Genomic DNA, 20,607 nt, shown 5'->3' with positions numbered 1-20,607 from the left:
TGTGTGTGTGAGAGAAAGCTGAACCCCGGCCTCCGCCTGGACCCGGGTGGGCAGGCCCAGCAGCCGGGCACCGCCCCCGCCGCCCCTCCCCCTCCTTCCCCTCCCCCTCTGCCGCTCCATTCACAAACCCAGCCCCGCCCGCCGGCTCCCCGCCGCCGCGGCTTCCCCAGGGCGGATCGCGCAGGGCTGGGCCGGCGTGGACGCGGGTGTTCTTAAAGGGATAGGGGCCTCCTTTCCCTGAGCTCATTCCCCACGGGTGGGGAGAAGGGCCGGAAAAATCAAAAGTCAGTTCATTCAGTCCCTGGCCTCTGGAGTTAGGGGAGGTGGAGTGGCCTCCCATGCTACCCCCACAGACTAGGCCTAAGGGGAGGGGGAGGTGAACGTCCAAGCCCCCTCTTGGCTTCTCCCTCTCCTCTACGCTGCCCAGCACCCTGGGCGGGGGCATGGAAGAGGGGGCCAGCGGGGGTGTTCCTGACTGACAGCTCCACCCCACCCCGCCTCACTCTGCCTCACACCCTCTGAGTTGGGTTCCTCGGGAAGGTTTGCCCAGTGGTGGGGAGGGGGGGAATCTCACCCTTAACTCTGACGCATCAGGAGGCTGGGCTGGGGGGGGTGGTGTGAAGGGAGGGCAGGAAGAAGGGTGAGGCTTCCAGAAACAGGCCTAGGGGAAGAATTGTTTTGGATGATTCTGTGGAACTTACAGGCAGGGAGTCCCCAGCAGAGTGGAGGGGTCGCTGGGAGGGGCGAAGCTGAGGGTGAGGGAGAGAGGTACAGTGCTGGGAGAGGCTGAGGGGGAAGCGCTGGGAGGGATGGGGATGATGCCCAGAGTGGAGAACTGGAGGGGAGAGGGGGCAGAGCAGCAGTGGAGCTAGGCTGAGAGGGCTTTCCATGGATCTGAGCTCATCCTTGGGGTTGAAGAAATACCTGCTGCCCCAACTGGGGGCCCACCCACGTTTGCCTGTCCCTGCACACATGTGGGCTGGCACGTTCATACCCAGACTCACCCTCTGTGGACAGAAATGCTTAGGATCCACCGAGGTCTATGAAGACCAGGTGCCTGTGACTGCACACACATGGACACATGTGCACTTTCCCATGCCTGTGGGAACGCACACACATACATGTATACAGGACACAGTCTGCTGCCACAGACATGGCTCCTGCCATACAAGCGTGCCTGTCTGCACGTGCACACACACAGATGTAACCACATGTGTTTGATGTGTGTTCACAATATCCGTGTCACATAAAGATCTGCTCATGCCCTAACTTGCAGGCATGTACCCATATATGCCTGTTAGGACTCCAAATCCCAATAAATACACATGTGTACACATAAGTGCATGCCAAGCCGTGTGTATGCACTTGACAACACTTGCCTGGACATTCAAAGTAGCCCCTAACAGGGGCTAGTAACGGGCGAATGATGTTGCATACAGCCACATGTTAATGGATATAGTTTCACATGAGTGTTACATGTATGCAAGTAAACAAATACACATGCTGTACAACTGCAAAACACACACGCACACACACACATCCCAATATGTGTTTCTACTTAACACATCACCTGCAAGCCCACACATACCTAAGCTCACACATGCCAGCATTTGCCACCTACAGTCACAGCCCACTCCCCAGCACACACATGCAGAGCCTCCTCACACTCAGATGCTACTCATGAGCACATGTCCCTCCACACATGTACACACACACCCATGCACACACCCACGCACACACCCACGCACACACCCCTGCCTGCCCTGGTAAGAGGGACAAATACACATGCAAGCACACACAAATGCAAGCTCTTGCAGGCATGGCCTGCACCAAGACATAGGAGACCACCCTGTACAGGCCTTCTCTCTTCCCCCTCTCATTTCTTCATATCTGTGGAGTCCCATTGCTCCCCCTATCCACTTGCTAGGTCTTGGCAGAGTTCTGAGGCTGCACATGCCAAGCACCACCTGGTTCCTTCATGAATTCAATCATATATTTACTCAGTAAGTATTCATTGAGCATCAACTATGTGCCAGGTTCTGTTCTTGTCTCTGGGAACCCAGCCCCAATCCTGGGCTCATGCTGGTGGGGACAGAGCCAGAGAGACAGGGAAAGGCTGAGGGAGCCAGGGATGGGGGCTTGCAGGCTCTCCTTCTCTGGGAAGCCAGCCCTGTCCTCACCCCTACTTGTCTGAGTCTCAGAAAGTGAGGGGAGCCAAGCAGAAGGGAGATGGTTGTCCATGTAGAGAGAACAGTATGTGCAAAATCGCGGTGGTGCGGATTCAGTTCTAGACCTTTCTATGTGCCTCACAGCATTTTGCCAGGTCACTCAATGTTTTAAAGGTCCCATAAATATTTGATACATGAATATTGCATACAACTTAGTGAATGCTTGTGAGGGTGAGTTTCTCTCACAACTAATAATAATATCAACAATAAGCCCCATTTATCTATCATTCTACAGGCAGTGTTGAGAACTTTTATGCTCATTGCTCTCTTTTATTCTCACAGCAACCCATTTTACAAATGGAAAAACTGAGGCTCAGAGAGGTTCAACAACTTTCCTGGTGCTGCAGAGCCAGAGATGTAGCAGTCTGACTCCACAACCTACTGGGAGTGGGGAGGGGGAGTGAAAGTTCAACCACCTCTCAGCCTCCAGGACCTGGGAGACACCAAAGTCCCTTCCAGGGGATGAGAATCTGTCCTAGGATCACCTTCCTTTATCCACTCAGTAAACAAACATGTCATGATCTTTCCATTCATCGTGGCTGTTCCCCTGCCCTGACCGCCCCACTCTGATACCGCCCAGTCAGTGGGCTGTACATCCAGGTCTTTGCTCTCACCATCCTCGTAGGATGCCCTCCAGGGTTGGCTATGATTCATTTCAGGGCTGCAATCTTAGCTGCTTCCATAGCATAGATCCCACTTTCCTCCCGCATACAGTGGAGTTCTTCTGTGAGGTGCCAACTGGGACATCCTGAGTCCAGCAGATCTGGATTTGAACCCCTAATTCCACCACTTCCGGGCAAGTCCCATACTCTTCATTCCTCGATGTGCCCATCTGTAGAATGGGCATACTAATAGCGCTCACTGCCTAGGTTTACTGGAACACTCCAGTGAGGTGAGGCACACAGAGCTGTTGGCACAATGCCTGTTCTGTGGAAAAGTTCAATAACTGTGAGCCGAAGACAGGAAAAATCAATGATGATGTTTTTATTAATGGGGACTAAAAGCTTTCTGGAAGGAGGTCCGTGGGTGTAGGACATTTCCTGAGAGCTCACAGCGTTCTCAAGTCTGAGGAGGGCTCGGTAGTACACCGGGGAAGGAGGGGCGGAGGGGGAGCGCAAAAGAGGTGCCAAGTTCGTTGGAGGTACCCAGGCAGGGATGGCGAGTTCAGCACCGCGGAGAGAGCAGGGAGACGGCGAGTTCAGCACCATGGACAGTGCCTTCACCTCGGGGCCGCGTCTCAGGGCAGGGCGGATGCAGGAGGACATGACGTCATTCCTTCATTGAACACTGTTTAATGAGCACTTACTATGAGCTAGGCCTAGTTCTAAGTAGTACTTGGTAAACAACAGAGACAGAAATCCCTGTCAAGATTCTTGATGTGTTTGTTTTTTTCACCAAAGGCTTCAGTCGGGGTCTGGCTCATTCTGTCCATGGATGGTGAGAGTCCTCTCTCAGATGCAAAGCCAGCGGGGCCAATGTCCTTATCACAAACCGCATGTCCACCATCGGCATCACATATGAAACTACCAAACATCCTAGAATCTATGTCTGAATTCCCCATGCTTCCCTTCCCCGCTCCCCCTTCTAGTGTCTTCTGACACCCGGTAAGCATGTCCTGCAGGGGGCTTTCCGACTGCTTCCCTTGTTGTCTGGAATCCTCTACTGCCCCATCGCCCCCCACCCCAGGCCCGGCAGGTCATGGACCAGGTGCTCCCAGACTGGAGCCAACCTCAATTAGAATCCAGGGCCGCCAGGCCAGGGGCACACTTAAAACCCACCAAATAATTAAAATAGTCGTGATACTAGTCGTGTTAATAGTAATAAAAATTGTAGTAATGATAGTATAATAATAGAAGATACTAATAATGAGAAGAAGAAGGGGGAGAGGGAGGAAGAGAAAGGAAGAAGAGGGGAGGAGGAGAAGGAAGTGAGACCGGCCAGCCCCACCTGGCCCCATTGCTCAGATGCAGAAACTGAGGCCCAGAGCTTGGCAGCGCCTGAGTCTCTGCTCCCGCCTCCGCCGGTTCTGCCCTTGCCAGCATCTGCATCTGCCTGTGCAACCCCATTAATCAGTCAGCGCTGACCGGGGGCGGGGGTGGGGGTGCGGATGGGGGCTGGGGACCGCGGAGGCCGTGCAGGCGGCTGACCGGGCGTGACGCGGCGTCTCCTGCAGCCCGTCAGAGGAGCCGGCGGTGAGCACCTCCTCCCGCCGCCACTCCCCGCTGTCGCGTCGCCCACGCCCTCCGCGCCCGCTTTATAAATAGTCTCGTTATAAATAGCCTCGTGCGTGTGACCAGGAGCTCGCCGGGAGGGGTGGCGCTTCCGCCCCGGTGACCCCGATACTGCAACCGCCGTGAGCAGGGGAAGGTGGCGGGGAGGAGATGTGATGACGAAGGCAGTGAAGGGACAATGACAAGGGTTCCATTTACTGGCGAGGAAGAGGCGGGGAGACTATGTTCCTTCTCTGAGTTCTTTCCCACTGGCCCCTCTCTGACCCCCCTCCTTCCTCCAAGCCCTTCCCTCCCCTGAGCCCACCCGCCTGACGGGGTGCCTGACTGGGCGCCTGACTGTGCGCCTGACTGTGCGTGGCTCCCTTCTTGAGTCCCCCTCTGCCCCGCCCCTGCCCCTGCAGCCCCCTCCGCTCTCAGAGCCCCCTTCTCTTAGCCTCACCCCTCCTCTCCGATGCCCATACCCCACGATGAGCCCCCTACCCTTGAGACCTCCTCCCCACTCTGAGCCCCTTTCCCTGATTCCCCACTCCCCTCTGAGCCCTCCTCCCTCTGAGGCCCTGATAATGAACATGCCTTGTTGTCCTCAGCCTGGGCTCCCTGAAGGGGCCTGGGGGCCTGAGCCTGGCCTCAGCTGTCAGAGCTGCTGCCCTCCAGCGATCTCCCACTGCCGGTCGGCCCCAACTGAGCCCATTACCTTCTGTCCCACAGAGGCTTGGAGAGAAGGAAAGGGGGTAGACCGAGGGAGTGGGGACCAGAGAGGCAGAGACAGAGGGAGAAGGAGAGGAGGAGAAGCAGAAAGACAATGACAGAGGAAGAGAGAAAGAACTGCAGGAGGGAGACAGGGAGAGATCCTCCCCCCAGAGGAGAGGATGGAGAACAGACCTTGGTCAACTGGCCTCCCCTCTGAGCCCTGTCCCTTGTCTGTAAAAAGGGGGCACAAAGCAGGAGCTGCAGGGTGGGGCCCACTCCTCGGATCCCCCCTGGGCCTGGCACTCCCTCCCCACTCCCCGGGCTGGTCCCCTAACTGTTCTCTCTCCATTCTGCCTCTCCTCTCCACGGCATCACCCCTGCCTGGCCTCCCTACTGGAATCTATGTGTCTCTCTCCTCTGTCTCTGTGTCTTTGACTTTCATGTCTTGTTATCCACGCCCCTCTTCCTCCCTGCTTTCCTTTCTCCCCACGTTGGTCCCTCTGTGTGTGTGCCTTTCGGCTACTGTCTGTGTCTCTCCCCAGGAGGGAGGCCTGGAGCTCCTGCTGGGCACAGTCCTAAGTACTCTGAGTCTCCCTCAGCCCCAGGGGTGAGGGGCCGGCGGGTGAGCTCCCTGTGCACTGGGTGGGGCTGAGGGTATGAGAAGAGGCCAGTGGGATGGGGGCTGAGCATCCATCAAGAGAGGGGCTTTTGCACAGGTGGTCATGTACCTGGAGTGGGAAGGTGAAGAAGGTAGCACATGGTGACAGATTTTGGGTGTAGGGGAAAGAAACAGAAGGAGGGGGAGAGAGAGAGAAGGCCAGATCAAGAAAAATGGGGAGAGAGAAGAGACAGACATGGAGTAAAACAGAGATGGAAGCCCAGAGAGGGGGGTTCACTGGCCCAGGGTCACACGGCACAGTAAGCTGAACCCAGCTCCACCTGACTCCATGTTGAACGCGTGCTCACCTCCCCAGTGCCCAGCCAAGGGGTCCATCTGCGATCTACTTCCCAAATCCAAACCCAGGTGTGATGGGTGCGATGCTCAATCAACTCACATTTAAAGCCCGGGTCTTTTTTGTGGGGAGGTTGGTGTTGGCATCAGAAGGTGCTTGTTCCATCTCCCGCTCTGCAACTGTGGGGAGCTCACTCAGTGCTTCTGGGCGTCCACCCCCCAAACACACACACACCCACACACCACCTGTCTGTGCTGGGAACAAACAGTGTTTACTGACAAGTGTTTAGAGTCACTCCACTCCCCTGCCCGTGATGGGAATTCTCTTCATCAGCTCCATTCAGGCAATTTGCAAGACAGGAAGTCTCGAGTGATGGAGACAGGGATACCTAATGAGATGGGAGGCCACAGCATTTGCCCAGAAAAAGGCTAAACTTGACTCTCAAAAGAGAAGAAAGAACAGAAATACAATTCTGTTCCTCGGAATTTATCCTTAAATTTACTGGCACACACTGTGTGAGATGTACTGAGAAACAAATGTTCTACGGAGGGTTCAGGATGCTTCCATTTGTGTAGGAAATGAAACCGTGCACCGCGCACAGGCCTGCCAAGGCGCACTCTGCAGGGCCCCGGGGAGCGGGCCGTGGGGGCTGCCCTGGGGTGGGGGGGGGGGGGGAGACTGGGCTCTGGGGTGGAAAGAGCCTCTTCTCATGCATGGTATCATCTTTTGGCTGCTTTGGGTTTTGTAAAATGTGCGTTTATTGCCTTTGCAAATGTAAATATTCTTTTGAAAAGGAAAAAGGGAAAGAAATTCAGAGAGCAGGAGAGAGAGTTGTGTGGGGAGCAGGTTTTGGGGGGCGGAGAGAGAATGGTGGAGACAGATGTTGCGGGCAGCTGCCGGGTGCCAGGGGCGTTGACAGTGAAGGTTGAATGTCCTGTGGGAAGAGCCGGAGGGGAATTTCTTTGACTCACTTGGGACTGTGGGGTCCTGTCAAATCTGAAGAGCCTGGACCGCACGGGGCCCTGACATATGTTCCAGTTGCCCTTCTCACAGGCGCCTGGGCTGGACAAGCTCTAACCACCCCTGGCCGGTTCTGGGATGTCTCTAGGTGTGTTGTGGAGCCAGCTTTGTGGGTTGTTCTGTTCCACCTCACCCAGTCTCCTTTAAATATTGGACCCCAACTCTGGGAGCATTTATTAGGACAGAATGAGCTGGACAGTTCGAGAATTCTCACTGGCTTGACAAGGGAGAAGGACAGTTCTCTTCTCTGCTTTCCTCTCCTCCTCCCCAACTCCCCTCCTCCCTCTGCGCAATCCCGGAGGCCTTCCTGTGAGAGGCCTCTCCTGCCACCTGCCCAGCTCCTTCTTTTGAATCTCGGTCAGTTGCAAGTAAAGGCACAGCTGGGGTGGGTGGGGGAGCCTGGAGGGGTGTATGGTGGAGAAGGGGGAGGGGCAGGGACTGCTCCCAGGGTCCAAGTTCCCTCCTGCCTCTACGTCTGCCTGCGCTCTGATGCTCCTCTCTCTCCCTCTCACCCCTGCCTCCTTCCTCCTTCCTCTCCTTGTCTCTGTGTCTCTGTGTCTGATTTTCTTGTCTTTCTCTTGCTTTTTTTCCCGTTTGGTCTCTGTCTATCTCTTTTGCTCTCTGTCTTTGCCTCTCTTCTCTCTGCCTCTTTCTTTCTGTGTCTCTCTCCTCTCTGTCTCTCCCATTATGTCTCTTTTTCGGTGCATCTCTCTGTGTCTCTGTCTTTCTCCTCCCTGCCTCTCTCCCCCCTCCCCCCCGTCTCCCTTCCCTGTCCCTGTCTCTCTCCACAGTCAAAAAAGCCAAGTTTGATGGTGCCCAAGGTAAGTGATCTCTATTCCTGCCCTGTCCTATGCTGTCTGTCTGTCCGTCTCTTGGAGAGACCGGGGAGGGGCCCTGAGCCAGAGAAGTGGCTCTACACCTGCTGACATCGCAGAGCGTGTCAGACTCGGCCTGGGGTCCCAGCGGAGGTGGGCTCACCCTGAGCCAGTGGCCCTTCCTGGGACCCTGAGGGACAAGGTGGAGACCCTTAGATGAGGCTGTAGGTGGGAAAGCTGAGGCTCAGGGAGATGAAGAGAGGTTCTTATACCCAATTTTGTTCCCCTGTCTGGGGCCTCGCTCTTCCCAGTTGAAAACTAAGGCTACTGGACATGGTCATTTTTAAGCAGCAGGATCAGGCACCCCAAGTTCCAGACCCCTGGCGCCCAGGCCCCTCCCTTGTGCTCTGGGGCGGGGGTGGGGTGTGCGCTGGGGGCTGGCCTGCGGGGGGGCACAGACGCAGCACCGTATGTTGGGCCTGGGGCGGCCCCTGGGGGATCCTAGCGGGTTGTCCAGAGCTCGGGAAGGTGCACGGGGGTCCCTGAGCTCCTGTGCTGACCTCTGCTCTCACCACCGCAGAGAAATTCAACACGTATGTGACGCTGAAGGTGCAGAATGTCAAGAGCACGACCATCGCCGTGCGGGGCAGCCAGCCCAGCTGGGAGCAAGACTTCATGTTGTGAGTCTGCAGTGACCGCCGGCACAGCCCCGCCCCTGCTGGTCCACAGAGCACAGCCCGACACCCAGTGTCGTCTGGGACTCCCCTCCCTCCTCCCTTGGCCCCATGTCCAGCCATTAGCTTTGCCTCCAAAGCACTTCTCGAGTCCAGCCACTTCCCTTTATCTCAAGGCCACCAGCCAAGCCCCTGCTGCCCGTCAGCCTCCGCCCTGGCCTCCTGCTGCCACCTGCCTCCCACAATCTGTCCTCCTTCAGGCAGCCAGGGGGATATTTTTAAAACTGCAAATCACATCCTGTCACTCTCCAAACTTGCCCATGGCTCGTGGCTTGTTGGCCTCAGAACAAAACCCACACTCCTCCCGCAGCCACCCCTCCCCAGGCCCAGCCTGTGACTTCCCGCCAGCATCTCCCTCCATCTCCCCAGTTCACCTGCCCCAGCCACACCCTGTCTGCACCAGTCCTCCCACAGGTCCAGCTGATTCCTGCCCCAGGGCCTTTGTACTTGTTCCTCTCTCTCCCTCCTTACCCCTCCCAGCTGACTTTTTTTCTACTTTTTTTTTTTGAGGAAGATTAGCCCTGAGCTAACATCTGCCACCAATCCTCCTCTTTTTGCTGAGGAAGATTGTCCAGCTGGCTTGTTTTTGTCCTTCGGGTCTCAGCTGTGTCACCTCCTCAGGAGAGCTCTCCCTGACCAGCCCCTGCAAACTGCAATTGAAGAGTAATTTCAGACCTTGCCACCAACTGTTATTTTAGTCACTTGTGTGATTTTTTGACGCATTTCTGGCTCCTGCCCCCCAGACTGTGAGCTTCAGGAGGGTAGGGCCCAGTTGGTCTCTGTCCCCACTGTGACCTCCATGCCAAGCACGCGGCCTGGCACACAGTCGGTGCTCAATAAATATTTGCCTAATTATTCAATGAATTCATGACCTGGACCCTCCCTTCAACCTGGAGCCACCCCGGGCCTCATGCTCTGTCCCACCTGCTCTGCTGACGGTCACCAGCACGCGCCACACCCTCTTCTGAGGCCAAGATTAAACTGATTTTGCCCGTAGCCCCAGCAGGAGGGAGCTATCGTAACCCTCATCTTACAGATGAGGACGCAGCCAGAGAGGCACAGCCACTGCTCACTGCCACACAGCCTGCATCTGGCAGAGCTAGGGTTTGGACCCAGACAGCCCTCAGCCCCTATGCAGAGCGTGGCTGGGCACTGTCAGTGGTAGAGGCCATGAGAGGGCCCAGAGTTGGGGTCCTGGAGCAGAGGGGCATCGGGGCAAGGATGGAAGGTGTGGCCCTCTGACTCCAGGGGAGACGTGAAGGGGGAGGCGTCGGGTGGTCCCCAATTCCCTGAGAGCCAGTTCCTGAATGACCAGGTCACAGTCAACAGATATACTCAGGGAGAACAGTCCTTAAGGTAAATCTTTGGTAAATTGGTGAATTCAGTGAATTGGACATTCACCGAGGTTTTCCCCCAAATCTGCATATTTCTGGGTGGGGCTGCAGGGACAGTGCTTAGAGGTGAGATCGTTCCCATGCTCAGGGGTGTCCCCACGTGATTGGAGAGGGGTGACATGCAAGTGCCCTTGTCCTGCCATCACAGGGGGCCATGGCAGCTGCGGGCGCCGCCTTGCTCAGCCAGCATTCTCGGGTCTGAGGGCTCGAGGAAGGGCCAGGAGAGTCGGGGTGCGGGAGATGTGTGCTATCTGTCTCCCTTCTTCCCTCCCAGCTTGGAATCCTGCCTCTGCTGTGATGCCTGAGCATGTAACTTAGTCCTCTGGCCTCAGTTTCCCCTTTGTGAAACAAGAGCCTCTGTATTTCCAGTCTGGGACTCAGCCAGCCCTGGGTTTGATTCCCGTTGGCCGTGTGTCCTCATGTGAGTGAACCGATTTCCTGAGTCTTCCTTCCCTCACTGCTGCCCCTTCGTGCCCGTCCCCTCTCTCCACAGCGAGATCAACCGCCTAGATTTGGGACTGACGGTGGAAGTGTGGAACAAGGGTCTCATCTGGGACACGATGGTGGGCACCGTGTGGATCCCCTTGCGGACGATCCGCCAGTCCAATGAAGTGAGTGGTGGACTGCAGACTGGGGAGGAGTGCCTGGGAGGGGCCCAGAGGCCAGTGCCCTAAACAAGATAGACACTTATCTCCATCCCCTGACAATGTTTGGGTAGATATCTGGGGCTGTGGTGGCGGCTCCAGAGTCACCAGAGTCTACACACCTTCCATCTTGTTGCTCTGCCTTTCTCTCCTTGTGGCATTCACCTCATGGCCCAGGATGGTTGCTGGGGATCACCACTACATCTGCATTCCCATCAGGGGAGGGAAAGGTGGCAAGGGAGGGGTTTCACCCTCCCAGTTAAGGGCCCAACCTGGAAGCTGCTCATGGTACGTCATTCACATCCCATTGGCCAGAACTTAGTCATGTGGCCCCACCTAGCTGCAAGGGAATCTGGGAAATGTAGTCTTAAGCTGCACAGCCCTGGGCCCAGCTAAAAATGTATTCCTATGAAAGAGAAGGGAGGTTGTGGGCAGTTAGCACTGTGTGTGGGCAGAAGGCTGCCCCGCCCCGAGGGTCCCAGACAGTAACCTCGGCCTCCTCCCTGGCCTCCTTCTCACCCGCTCCGTGCTGATTCCAGCAGGGTCTGACTACCCCAGGGCCCTTTCCTGCCCTCCCTGCCCATCTCCCTTGGGAGGCCTTCTTGATGGCACCTGCCCACATTGCCAGCCTTATCCCCACCCACACCCACCCTCAACCTCCATCCCTTACAGGCCCCAAAGATGACCTCTGACCCTTCGCATGTGCTGTCCTCTGGGCTACAGGTGTCCCTTTCATCACCCTCTAAGCCAGGTTCCCCTGCCCTCCCCTCCTTCCTCCAGGAAGCCCTTCCTCACCTCCCACTGGCTTCCTCAGCCCCTCTCCCTCCCTCTGGCCATGCCCTGACCCCTTGGGGCTGGGGGTGTCTGTGTCAGGCTCTGTCTCAGGGTCTTGGAGGTCCTGACATTGCCCAGCAGGGACCAGGCAGAGAGGATTTATCCTTGAATGAATGAATGAATGAATGGAGAGGGAGGAAATGGGGGCAATAGTCCAGGCAAGTGAATCCAAAAGGAGGCTTTGAGGATGACCCAGAAGTTCCTTAGTGGCTCCTCCAAGTGGGAGGGAGGCTGAGTCACCCGGGGCAGCAGTGACCCATGCAGGGGACCCTGGACTACTACCCTCACCCCTGCTGGCCTCTCTCTGGGGCCGCAGAAAGCAGATGCTGCAGAACATCATTCTCATCTGAGAGATGAAGAAACTGAGGTTCAGAGTGAGCCCCATCTGCTCAAGGGCTCATATCCCTGAATCAAGGGGGACTGGTCCATTCACTTGGGGGGTTTCCTCCCTGGGTAGTGAGAGCATCAGGGTTTTAGCTGAAGCTAGGGCCACTTAACACCTCATCAGGGATGAGAGTGGCTGTGTAAGGCTGTGACCGCCCCTGCCTGACCCCGCGGGACCCTTTCTCTGGGTCCCTGCCTCTGAGTTCCCTGGACCCACCACGTCGCCCTGGACTGGGGCCTTCCCTCTGAGTCTCAGTTTCCTCATCTGTAAAGTGGGGACGTGGCCCTTGCTCTTGGGGTGGGGGTGAGATGGGGTGAGGGAGGCACCTCGTGTGAGAGTAGGGGGCCTGCTGGCTGGCATGCAGCAGATCCCTGGTCCAGCTCGCCTCACCTAGGACCTGCCCCTGTCACCCCACCCCACACTCACCCCAGGAGGGCCCTGGAGAGTGGCTGACGCTGGACTCTCAGGTCATCATGGCGGACAGTGAGATCTGCGGCACCAAGGACCCCACCTTCCACCGCATCCTCCTTGACACCCGCTTCGAGCTCCCCTTAGGTAAGGGGGGGCGCAGGACGCCCTCCAAGTCCCAGGAGAGTGGCTAGGCTTGAGTGGGTCCAGATGACGCTCCCTGCCCAGGATGAGGTGTCCTCTCCCCAGAGGAGTTTCCAGGAGGCAGCGAGTCAGCAGACACGCGCCTGCCATATGCAGAGCACGCCCGGCTCCTGCGGTGCCAACGGGCAGCAGATGCCGCTCGGCAGGCAGGGCTCAGGTCTGAGCTGTCCTGGCTGGTCCTCGGTGAGGTCTTAGGCTGCGGGGGTGAGCTGGGGACAGGAGGAGAGACAGAGAGACAGAGACAGGCAGAGAAGCCGAGAGAGCCCTGTAGAGACAACAGAGGAGGAGACACGGGAGGCCTCCCTTCCTTCCCGGAAGCAGTTCGCTTCTCTCCACGTCAGCCTTCTGACAACTCATGGCTCCCCGGCCTTGGGACGCCAGGATGCATGCACTTGCCCGTCCTCTGCCATCCCCAAGGCGGCTCTGGAGTGGGGGCAGTTGGGGCGCCCCTGGTCCTGCCCTGTCCCCCCACCACGGCGCCCAGCCTGTGGGCCTGCGGGATGCACTGGGTGGAGGCAGAGGGCAGGCTCCCAGCCGGGGCTGTGCTTCCAGACATTCCTGAGGAGGAGGCGCGCTACTGGGCCAAGAAGTTGGAGCAGCTGAACGCCCTGCGGGACCAGGACGAGGTGGGCGTGGGGGACTTTGCTCCTGTGTCTGTCTCTCCGTGTCTCCCCGTGTCCTCTGCTCTGCTTTTCTCTCTGCCTGTCTTCCCTTCTGTCTGTGTCTCTAACTCTTTGTAACCTGACTACATCAGCAACCCATGTGGTCCAGTCTCAAACCACGATGTCACCAAGGAACAGACAGTCCCTCAACGATGTAATGATTTCAGTCGACTCAAGTCCTGCGTTTGCCAAAATCCCCTCCAGGGGAGGCAGGGCCTGGGCAGGCCTCACACCCCTCCACTCCTCGAGTCACACCTTCAGACCTTTGGGAGAGCTCTCCTCCCCCAGCAGCTCGAGCCCCTCACCTCTGCTTTTGGCTGCCTCCCCCTTCTTCTCGGGTTGGGCTGACACAGTGCAAAGGCCCCGTGTGGCCCAGCAGGCTGTCTGCAGGGGGCCGGGAGGAAACAACAGGCTAGCCGAGGCGGCTCTGGGGGCAGCACCCACACGACGATGACTGCTGGCCGACCTCACCCGCCATCGTCTTCTCCCTTCAGCCCCCTGCCCTCAGCTGCCTCTCTCCTCTCTGCTTCTTTCCCTCATCTGTGCCTCTTTTTCCTTTTTCTGTCTCTGTTTCTCACTATTTGCATGTCTGTGTCTCCCTCTGTCTTCCTCTTTCTCTGGGGACGCCTGCATCCTTCTTCTCCAGAGGGAGGGGATTGGGGAGGAGGAGGGACTCAGGAGGGGGCAGAGCAGAGGACCGTGCTGGTCCCCTGGCGTCTGGCCTCCCCTGAGAGGAGCCTCCCTCCCTCCCTCCTCCTCAGTATTCGTTCCAAGACGAACAAGACAAGCCTCTCCCCGTGCCCAGCAACCAGTGCTGTAAGTACCGCTCAATCCTGCCCTGGGCATCGGCTGACCCGCTCCCTTCCCCGACACCATGCCTGTCCTGTCCCACGGGTCACTGCCCTCCAGGCACATGGGGCCCACGAGTGCACAGCATCTGCTCACGGTGGGGTGGAAAGAAGAAGAGATGGGGGACTTGGGGTTGAGTCCTGCCGTGCTGTGTGGCCCCAGGCATGCGGGGGCCCTCTCGGATGCTTAGAGCCCCTCTCTTTGGAATGGGGTGGCTGACAGCCCCTGCTCTCAGGGGCCCGGGCCGTCTGGAGGCTGGGAAAACACTTCACAGAGTCCTCAGCTCCTGTAAGAGGGCCTGCAGGAGACACACTTTCCTGGGGCCGACACAGACCCCCAAGCAGCCCAGAGGCCGATGGCACAGATGACACCGGCAGGCAGTGCCACCGGCTCCCGGGCCATAGGCGCCTGCGCGATGGACAAAGGCTGTTCAGTCCACCGGCTTTCTTAGATGAAGAAACTGAGGCCCAAGAGGAGAAGCGGCTTGCCCAAGGCCACACCCCGGGCAGGAGGCAGAGCCAAGATTTGCACGCAGGTCTGAGGGACTCCGAGCTGGTTTCTCTCCCCACTGCACCACCTCTAGTAATGGCGATGGTGACCATGTTCCTCCGCCTGCCACCCCACCACCCAGCCTGCAGTTTCCCAGAGCACTTCTCCTTGGCCCTGTGGACGCCCAGACGCACCCAGGCCGGGGAGGCGTCTCTCTTAAAAGCGCCCTCGAGTCCCCCAGAGTGGGGAGGACGTGGCAGGTCACACAGCTCAGGGCCGGACCCCCGCTCAGGACGTGTCGCCCCACCCCAGCCCTTCAGCTCTTTCTCCTCTCCCAGCTGCTGCCCCCTCCTCCTTTCCTCCTCTCGCAGCCTCCCCTGTGCCCGCTGCCCTCCTGCCACATGCCCAGGCCGGTGATGATGGAGCCTGGGTGCAAGCTGGGGGCCGCACTCGGGGACTCAGTTCCTGCACCAACTTGCGATGTGACACTGAGGCAGCCCCCGGCTGCCCCGCCAGGCGAGGGGCCGTCGCTGCCCGGCAGGAGTCACGAGCCCTCCGCAGGGAATGGGGCCGTTGCAGGGCTGCAGTGGGGCAGGGCCAGGCATGTGGGCCAGGAGTGGAAGGCGGAGGACCCGGGCTGGTGGGCTCAGGGCGGGCTGCTCTGATTCGGGAGTGGAGACCCGCCAGCCAGCATTTACCCCAAGTCCTCTAGGGAGATTTCTTCACCCCCCTTTCAAGGAAGAGGCAGCCAAGGGTCAGAGGCGTCAGGCTTCTAGTCCACGGTGTTTTTCCAAGATGCCAGTGCTGGGAATGAGAGGCGAAGATGTGGTTCTCTGATGCTCAGAGGCTGTGTGACTTTAGGCTGCTCACTCCACCTCTCTGAGCCCTGTTTCCTCACCTGTAAAATGAACAGAATGATAAAACCCCACCCAACAGGGGTTTCAAAATTTAGAATTTCTGGTTCAGTGTTTCTTTCCTTATCCACGGGTGGGGGAGGGAAGGCGTGGGTAATGCTGACCCCACACTTCAGAACTGGAAAACCCTGCACCTAAATGTCCCATTGTTACTTCCTGGCTGGGCCTGTGGCCTCATGCAAAACAACAGGGCCATTTTGCCTTCCTCCCAAGGTGGCGAAGGCAGACATGACAAATGTCAGCAGTACAGTGACGCCCTGAGAACATGCTCTGGGCACGAGGGGCTTGGGGTCGTGGGGTGGGAGGAGGAGCTGGGGAGAATGAGGGGGATGGGGGAGCCCCCTAGGGTCCCCCCCACTGCCTGCTCTCTTTTATTGTCTCTGCCCCTTCTCTTTTTAGGCAACTGGAATTATTTTGGCTGGGGTGAGCAGCAGAGTAAGTACCCACCCGATGTTCTGGGAGGCCATGGGGAAGTGGGTGCCGTGGTGACCCTGAGGCCCCGCCCCGCCGTGCAGGGGAGCAGGGAGCCTGCGGCTGGCACATGCTGCCCAGAGGACTGGCAGGACCCCTGTCGTGCCTTCCTGCCCCCGGCCACTCACATCCGTCCTGGGGGTTCCGCTCTGTCTGGTGGGGGGTGGGTACCACCACTGGGGGGGGGTCAGCTGGGAGGAGTGGGCACTGAGACAGCCCAGCCTCCTCCACCGGGCTGGTGACCCCCCCCCATGTGTAACCTCATCACCTCTCCTAGGGCTCCGTCCTCTTTTGTCTTCCCACCTTCCTCCTCCCCCTGGAAACGGGCCCCAGTGTCACTCAGAGGTGATAGGGCAAGGGTCTCAGAGCAGCTGGGGAGGGACCCCAGGCAGACGTCATTCCTGAGACCTCAGGCCCCCTCACACACGCCCCTTCCTCCAATCTGCCCCCAGGGGACGGGGACAAGCCGGCCCCCATGTTGGATGCCCCTTTTTCTCTCTAAAGAATAGCTCCCTTTCCCGGACGTCCTGCCCCTTCTGGAGAAATCCAGTCCTCTGGTCTGAGCAGGAATCGGCCCCTCCCCTCCCCTCCTCCACCAGCTGGGGCTCCTCCTGCTCACCGGCTCGATGGACCAGCTCCCACTGCCCTCCCTCCAGGACCGGGGAAACTGCTGACAAATACATTCATTGACCCAAAACCGTTTGTCAAAAACAAGTCAGACAGAAACCGCTTGGTGTTCGGCAGACAAGAAGACTCGCTAACAACCGGTTTGCCACAAACAAACAATACGGTCAGAAACAAAGAGGCTTTTGGTTAAAACCAATTTGGCAAAAGCTGATAATTGGGTCAAGAAGAGCAAAGACGAGTGGGTCCAAAGCAGACCATTCTGTCAACACGACTGGCTGAGAACGACTTCGCCAGGAGCAGCAGTTTGGTCAAAAATTATCTGATAACAAGTAGAGTCTGGAAAAAAGCAAAAAGAATCCAATAGAAAGCAGTTTGTCCCCAAAACAGACAATGTGTCAGAAAATCATGAATTTGGTGAAGGCGCACACAGCCCCGTGCGATTTCATTGGCGACATCATAGCCCAGTTGAGGGCAGTTTGGTAGAAAGAAGGCCGATTTGGCTAAAGACGATAAAAAGACCGCCACGTGGAAAACGAGTCGGTCAGAGACGCAGTTTGGTGACATTGACCAATAGTCGCGAGTTTCGTGGGGGACGGCCCAGGTGTCAGAGCCGCGGCTTCAGGCCTTCACAGCACCGCAGTGTCGCCCGTTGCCACAAATCTGAGTCGTGGAAATTCGCATCTGCCTGTGACGCCAGCGCCGCCGAGGCGCCCAGGGTGTCAGACTGCCGTCGTGCGGGGCAGGGGCCGGCAAAGCTTGTGGTCACAGTGGCCCAAGTCAAACGAGGTGGCGGGAAGCCAGGGCGCCTGGCGGGGCCGGCGCTGCAGGTTGGAGTGAGTCGAACATTGTCCTGAAGGCAAGATGACTGAAGAAATGCATCAGATAGCTTTCTACGTGAAGTGTGAAATTAATTTTTAACAGTTTACCACATTAGAAAAATTTGGACTTATTTTTTGAATAGATAGAAACAGACTCTATTAGCTGAAAAAGGAGAAGGTTAAAACAGTAGAGCAAAAAGAATATGCAAACACCAGAGAAATGAGCAAACATACTTTAAAGGCATAAAAAGGTATAAGCCACCCCCTTGAGGTTTAAAATCACAGCAAGTTAAGCCCGCGGCCGGGCACACCAGGGGCCGGGCACACCAGGGGCCGCCCAACCAGCAGTTAATTTTGTTTAGTTTTGTTTGCAGCCCAAGTGTTGCTTTCTAGATAAAGGGCGTCTCTCCCGTCCCACCACATTAGCATCCTTCAACGCTGTTCTCTTTTTATTAAGAAGGGAAACCTGTTTTCTATTTACTAAGGAAACCAAACCAAGCTAAAACATCTTCTAATTCTTAGTAAACGTTTGGAATTCGGCAAGCCCACTCCATTCCATTTAGCAATAGATTCTGGGTGTGTGGTGGCCTCGTCAGTCTTAGAATCTAATCCTTTGTGAGGGAGATGGCCCCTTGTCACAGCCCCTTCTTCATTCCTGCACTTTGAGTTCAGTTCCGGGGTCTCCATCCTTGGACGTAAGAAATCTCTGAGGGCCAAAGGGTGTTTATACTCCAACTTGTCCTCCCGATCTCCCTCCAGCTTCCCCCAGAGTGTTTGCCTGACTTCTGTTATGGGAAGTTCACTGCCTGATGGAAAAACTCATTTTGTTTTCAGAGAGCCTGAAATTTAGCAAAGTCTGTTGTCACAGTTGAGCTGAAGGACACCCTCCAATTTGTCCCTGTCCACCTCACATTGTAGGACCTACCCTGGACTCCAGACTCTAGATCTAATATGACCCACATGAGGCAAAGCCGGATTATCACCTCCCCTATTCTAAAGCCTATACCTCTCTTAACATGACCCAAGATCCTTCATTCATTCTGGTAAAGATTCCTCTTCTTGGGTTAGCAGCCAGTGAAGACCCCCTAAGTCTGAGAGACTGCATTGGCCTTCATTGTGTGCTCTCTCTCTCTCTTCCCTCCTCATTGTCTCCCCTCACCTCCTCTCTCTTCCAGATGATGACCCTGACAGTGCTGTGGATGATCGGGACAGTGACTACCGCAGCGAGACAAGCAACAGCATCCCGCCACCCTATTACACGACATCCCAGCCCAATGCCTCGGTCCACCAGTATTCTGTCCGCCCACCGCCCCTGGGGTCCCGGGAATCCTACAGTGACTCCATGCACAGTTACGAGGAGTTCTCTGAGCCGCGGGCCCTCAGGTAGCCACCACAGGGCGAGGGATGCTCGTGTGTGTGTGTGTGCGCGCGTGTGTGTGCCCGTGTCCTGTTCTGGCTCCTGGAGTGAGGGAGGGGGAGTGGAGGGAAGTGGGGCTCAGAAGGCAGCGCCTACGCTTCTTGTAGAAACAGGGCCCTGTCTTTACCCAAATCTTGCGTGAGGACGCCATGAGCTTGACACAAGGGAGTCCGCTTTGGCTGAAGAAAGAGGGGAGTCTGGAGGCCCCTGAGAGGTTCCCCTGAAGTACGGGGGCGCCTTGCATTCCCTTTAAGAGGCGCTGGTCCCTGTGTCCTCTCCAATGGGGGCGGGGGGGGGGGGGGGGGAGATGAGCGTCAGTGGGGGCTGGGTGTGGGAAGAAAGACTGCCAGCGAGGCTGGCCGGCGGTCCCAGGGCGGTCCTGCGCAGCCCTCCTGGTGGCCCTGCCCCTGAGTCCTGACCACAGGCATGGGCTCCGTGACTGGGGAGCTGCCCCGCTCGGTCCAGCCACTGTCACCACTCCTCTGAAAGTGGGCCGTCCCTAGACCTGCCCGGGAGCGGGGCCCCTGGCTGGCGTGGGCCATGGCCCTGCCCCATGCAGCGTGCTGGTCCCTGAGCCTGTGAGGCTGAAACTTGCACCTGCCACCCATCCTCACTGCCTGGACCTCCCCAGTCCTGGTTTCTAAACAGAACAGTGACAAACACGGCACTAAACCGGGTGGGGATTTGTAAAGCGCTTTGAGTGGGGCCTGGAGAGGCCACGTAGTGACTGTTAGGCCAACAGCACAGGTAACAGGACTCGAGCTAACTGGGTGTCCGGCGCTGGTCCAGCCCCTTCCCTTCATCATCTCACTTCATCCTCTGGGTGGGAAGGTTAGTGGACCCATTTGACAGATGGGGAATCAAAGCACAGACAAGGCAAGTCACTTGCCTGCTGTCACCCACCTGGTAAATCATTGTAAAGACTGGTGTTTATGGTGAACCAACTGGGTACCGACGAGTGGCTTGCTGATTTTTGTCATCGGTCTTCTTCCAAAATGTTTGTTCCCCAAAGAATACATTTCCTCCATTAAGCGGTGGGGAGGGGCAGGAAGGCTTCCGGGAGGCATGTGCCTGGGGGTGGCCCTTGAAGGATTAGTGTGGCAGCTGGCGGAGCAGGGGGAGTTCAGGCAGAGGAAACAGCTCAGCTAAAGCCTGGAGGGGGGCGCCGACCGCGCAGGAGGGCCCTGGCGGCTGCCTTGAGGGCACGGTGACCAGGGGCAGCGTCTGAGCTGGACCCCAAATGTCAGAGCCAGCGTGGGAGGAGTCTCATGACTGCCAGGTCCGCCCCGCGCGGCCCTGGGCAATTCACGTGGCACCTGAGGACACGGGGGGGGGGGCGTGTCCAGGCCTGCGTGGGGTCTCGGTCCTGGGTTCCCCTCGCTCCCGAGGCCCCGGAATGTGCTGGGGTGGACGTCAGGGTATTTGCCCGCGGACGGAGCTTGGAGTCCTTTACAGCCGAATAGCACCTGCTGCCGCCCCACCGCTGCTCTCTGTGAGGGTCAGGGCCGGCCCTACAAGCCATTAGCCATGTGCAAACTAGCAAACAGGACTAGAGGGAGGAGCCCCCACTGTGATTCCTGTGGCATCGCTGGGGCCAGCCAGGGAAGAGAGTCTCAGTCCCTGAGAGTGGAGGAAGTATGTAAGACAAGGAATGCTGTTTGTTGACTGACTAAATGATTAGAAGGGAGATGAGTGGTGGCCCATGGGTCATGCTGCCTGCCCTCCTTCCTCGAGGGGATTTGGCAAACGCAGAACTTGGGTGGAATGAAATCATTATGTCGTTGGTGGACCGTATGCTCCTTGGTGCCATCATGGCTTCG

General features: G+C 57.4%; 1 protein-coding gene across 1 annotated transcript in view; it reads left to right on the top strand.

Moving 5' to 3' along the window:
- Positions 1–20,607, top strand: part of UNC13A (unc-13 homolog A) — a 57,243-nt gene that overhangs the window by 1,267 nt on the left and 35,369 nt on the right. Inside the window, exons 2-9 of the mRNA XM_046671949.1 lie at positions 7,914–7,943; positions 8,518–8,617; positions 10,559–10,676; positions 12,360–12,483; positions 13,093–13,166; positions 13,964–14,018; positions 15,854–15,889; positions 18,546–18,753. Coding sequence (XP_046527905.1) covers positions 7,914–7,943; positions 8,518–8,617; positions 10,559–10,676; positions 12,360–12,483; positions 13,093–13,166; positions 13,964–14,018; positions 15,854–15,889; positions 18,546–18,753 — 745 coding nt within the window. The remainder of the gene's footprint in view (positions 1–7,913; positions 7,944–8,517; positions 8,618–10,558; positions 10,677–12,359; positions 12,484–13,092; positions 13,167–13,963; positions 14,019–15,853; positions 15,890–18,545; positions 18,754–20,607) is intronic.

The sequence above is a fragment of the Equus quagga genome, chromosome 9, assembly GCF_021613505.1.
Source record: "Equus quagga isolate Etosha38 chromosome 9, UCLA_HA_Equagga_1.0, whole genome shotgun sequence".
NCBI lineage: Eukaryota > Metazoa > Chordata > Mammalia > Perissodactyla > Equidae > Equus > Equus quagga.
This window is presented reverse-complemented; position numbering and strand designations above follow the sequence as displayed.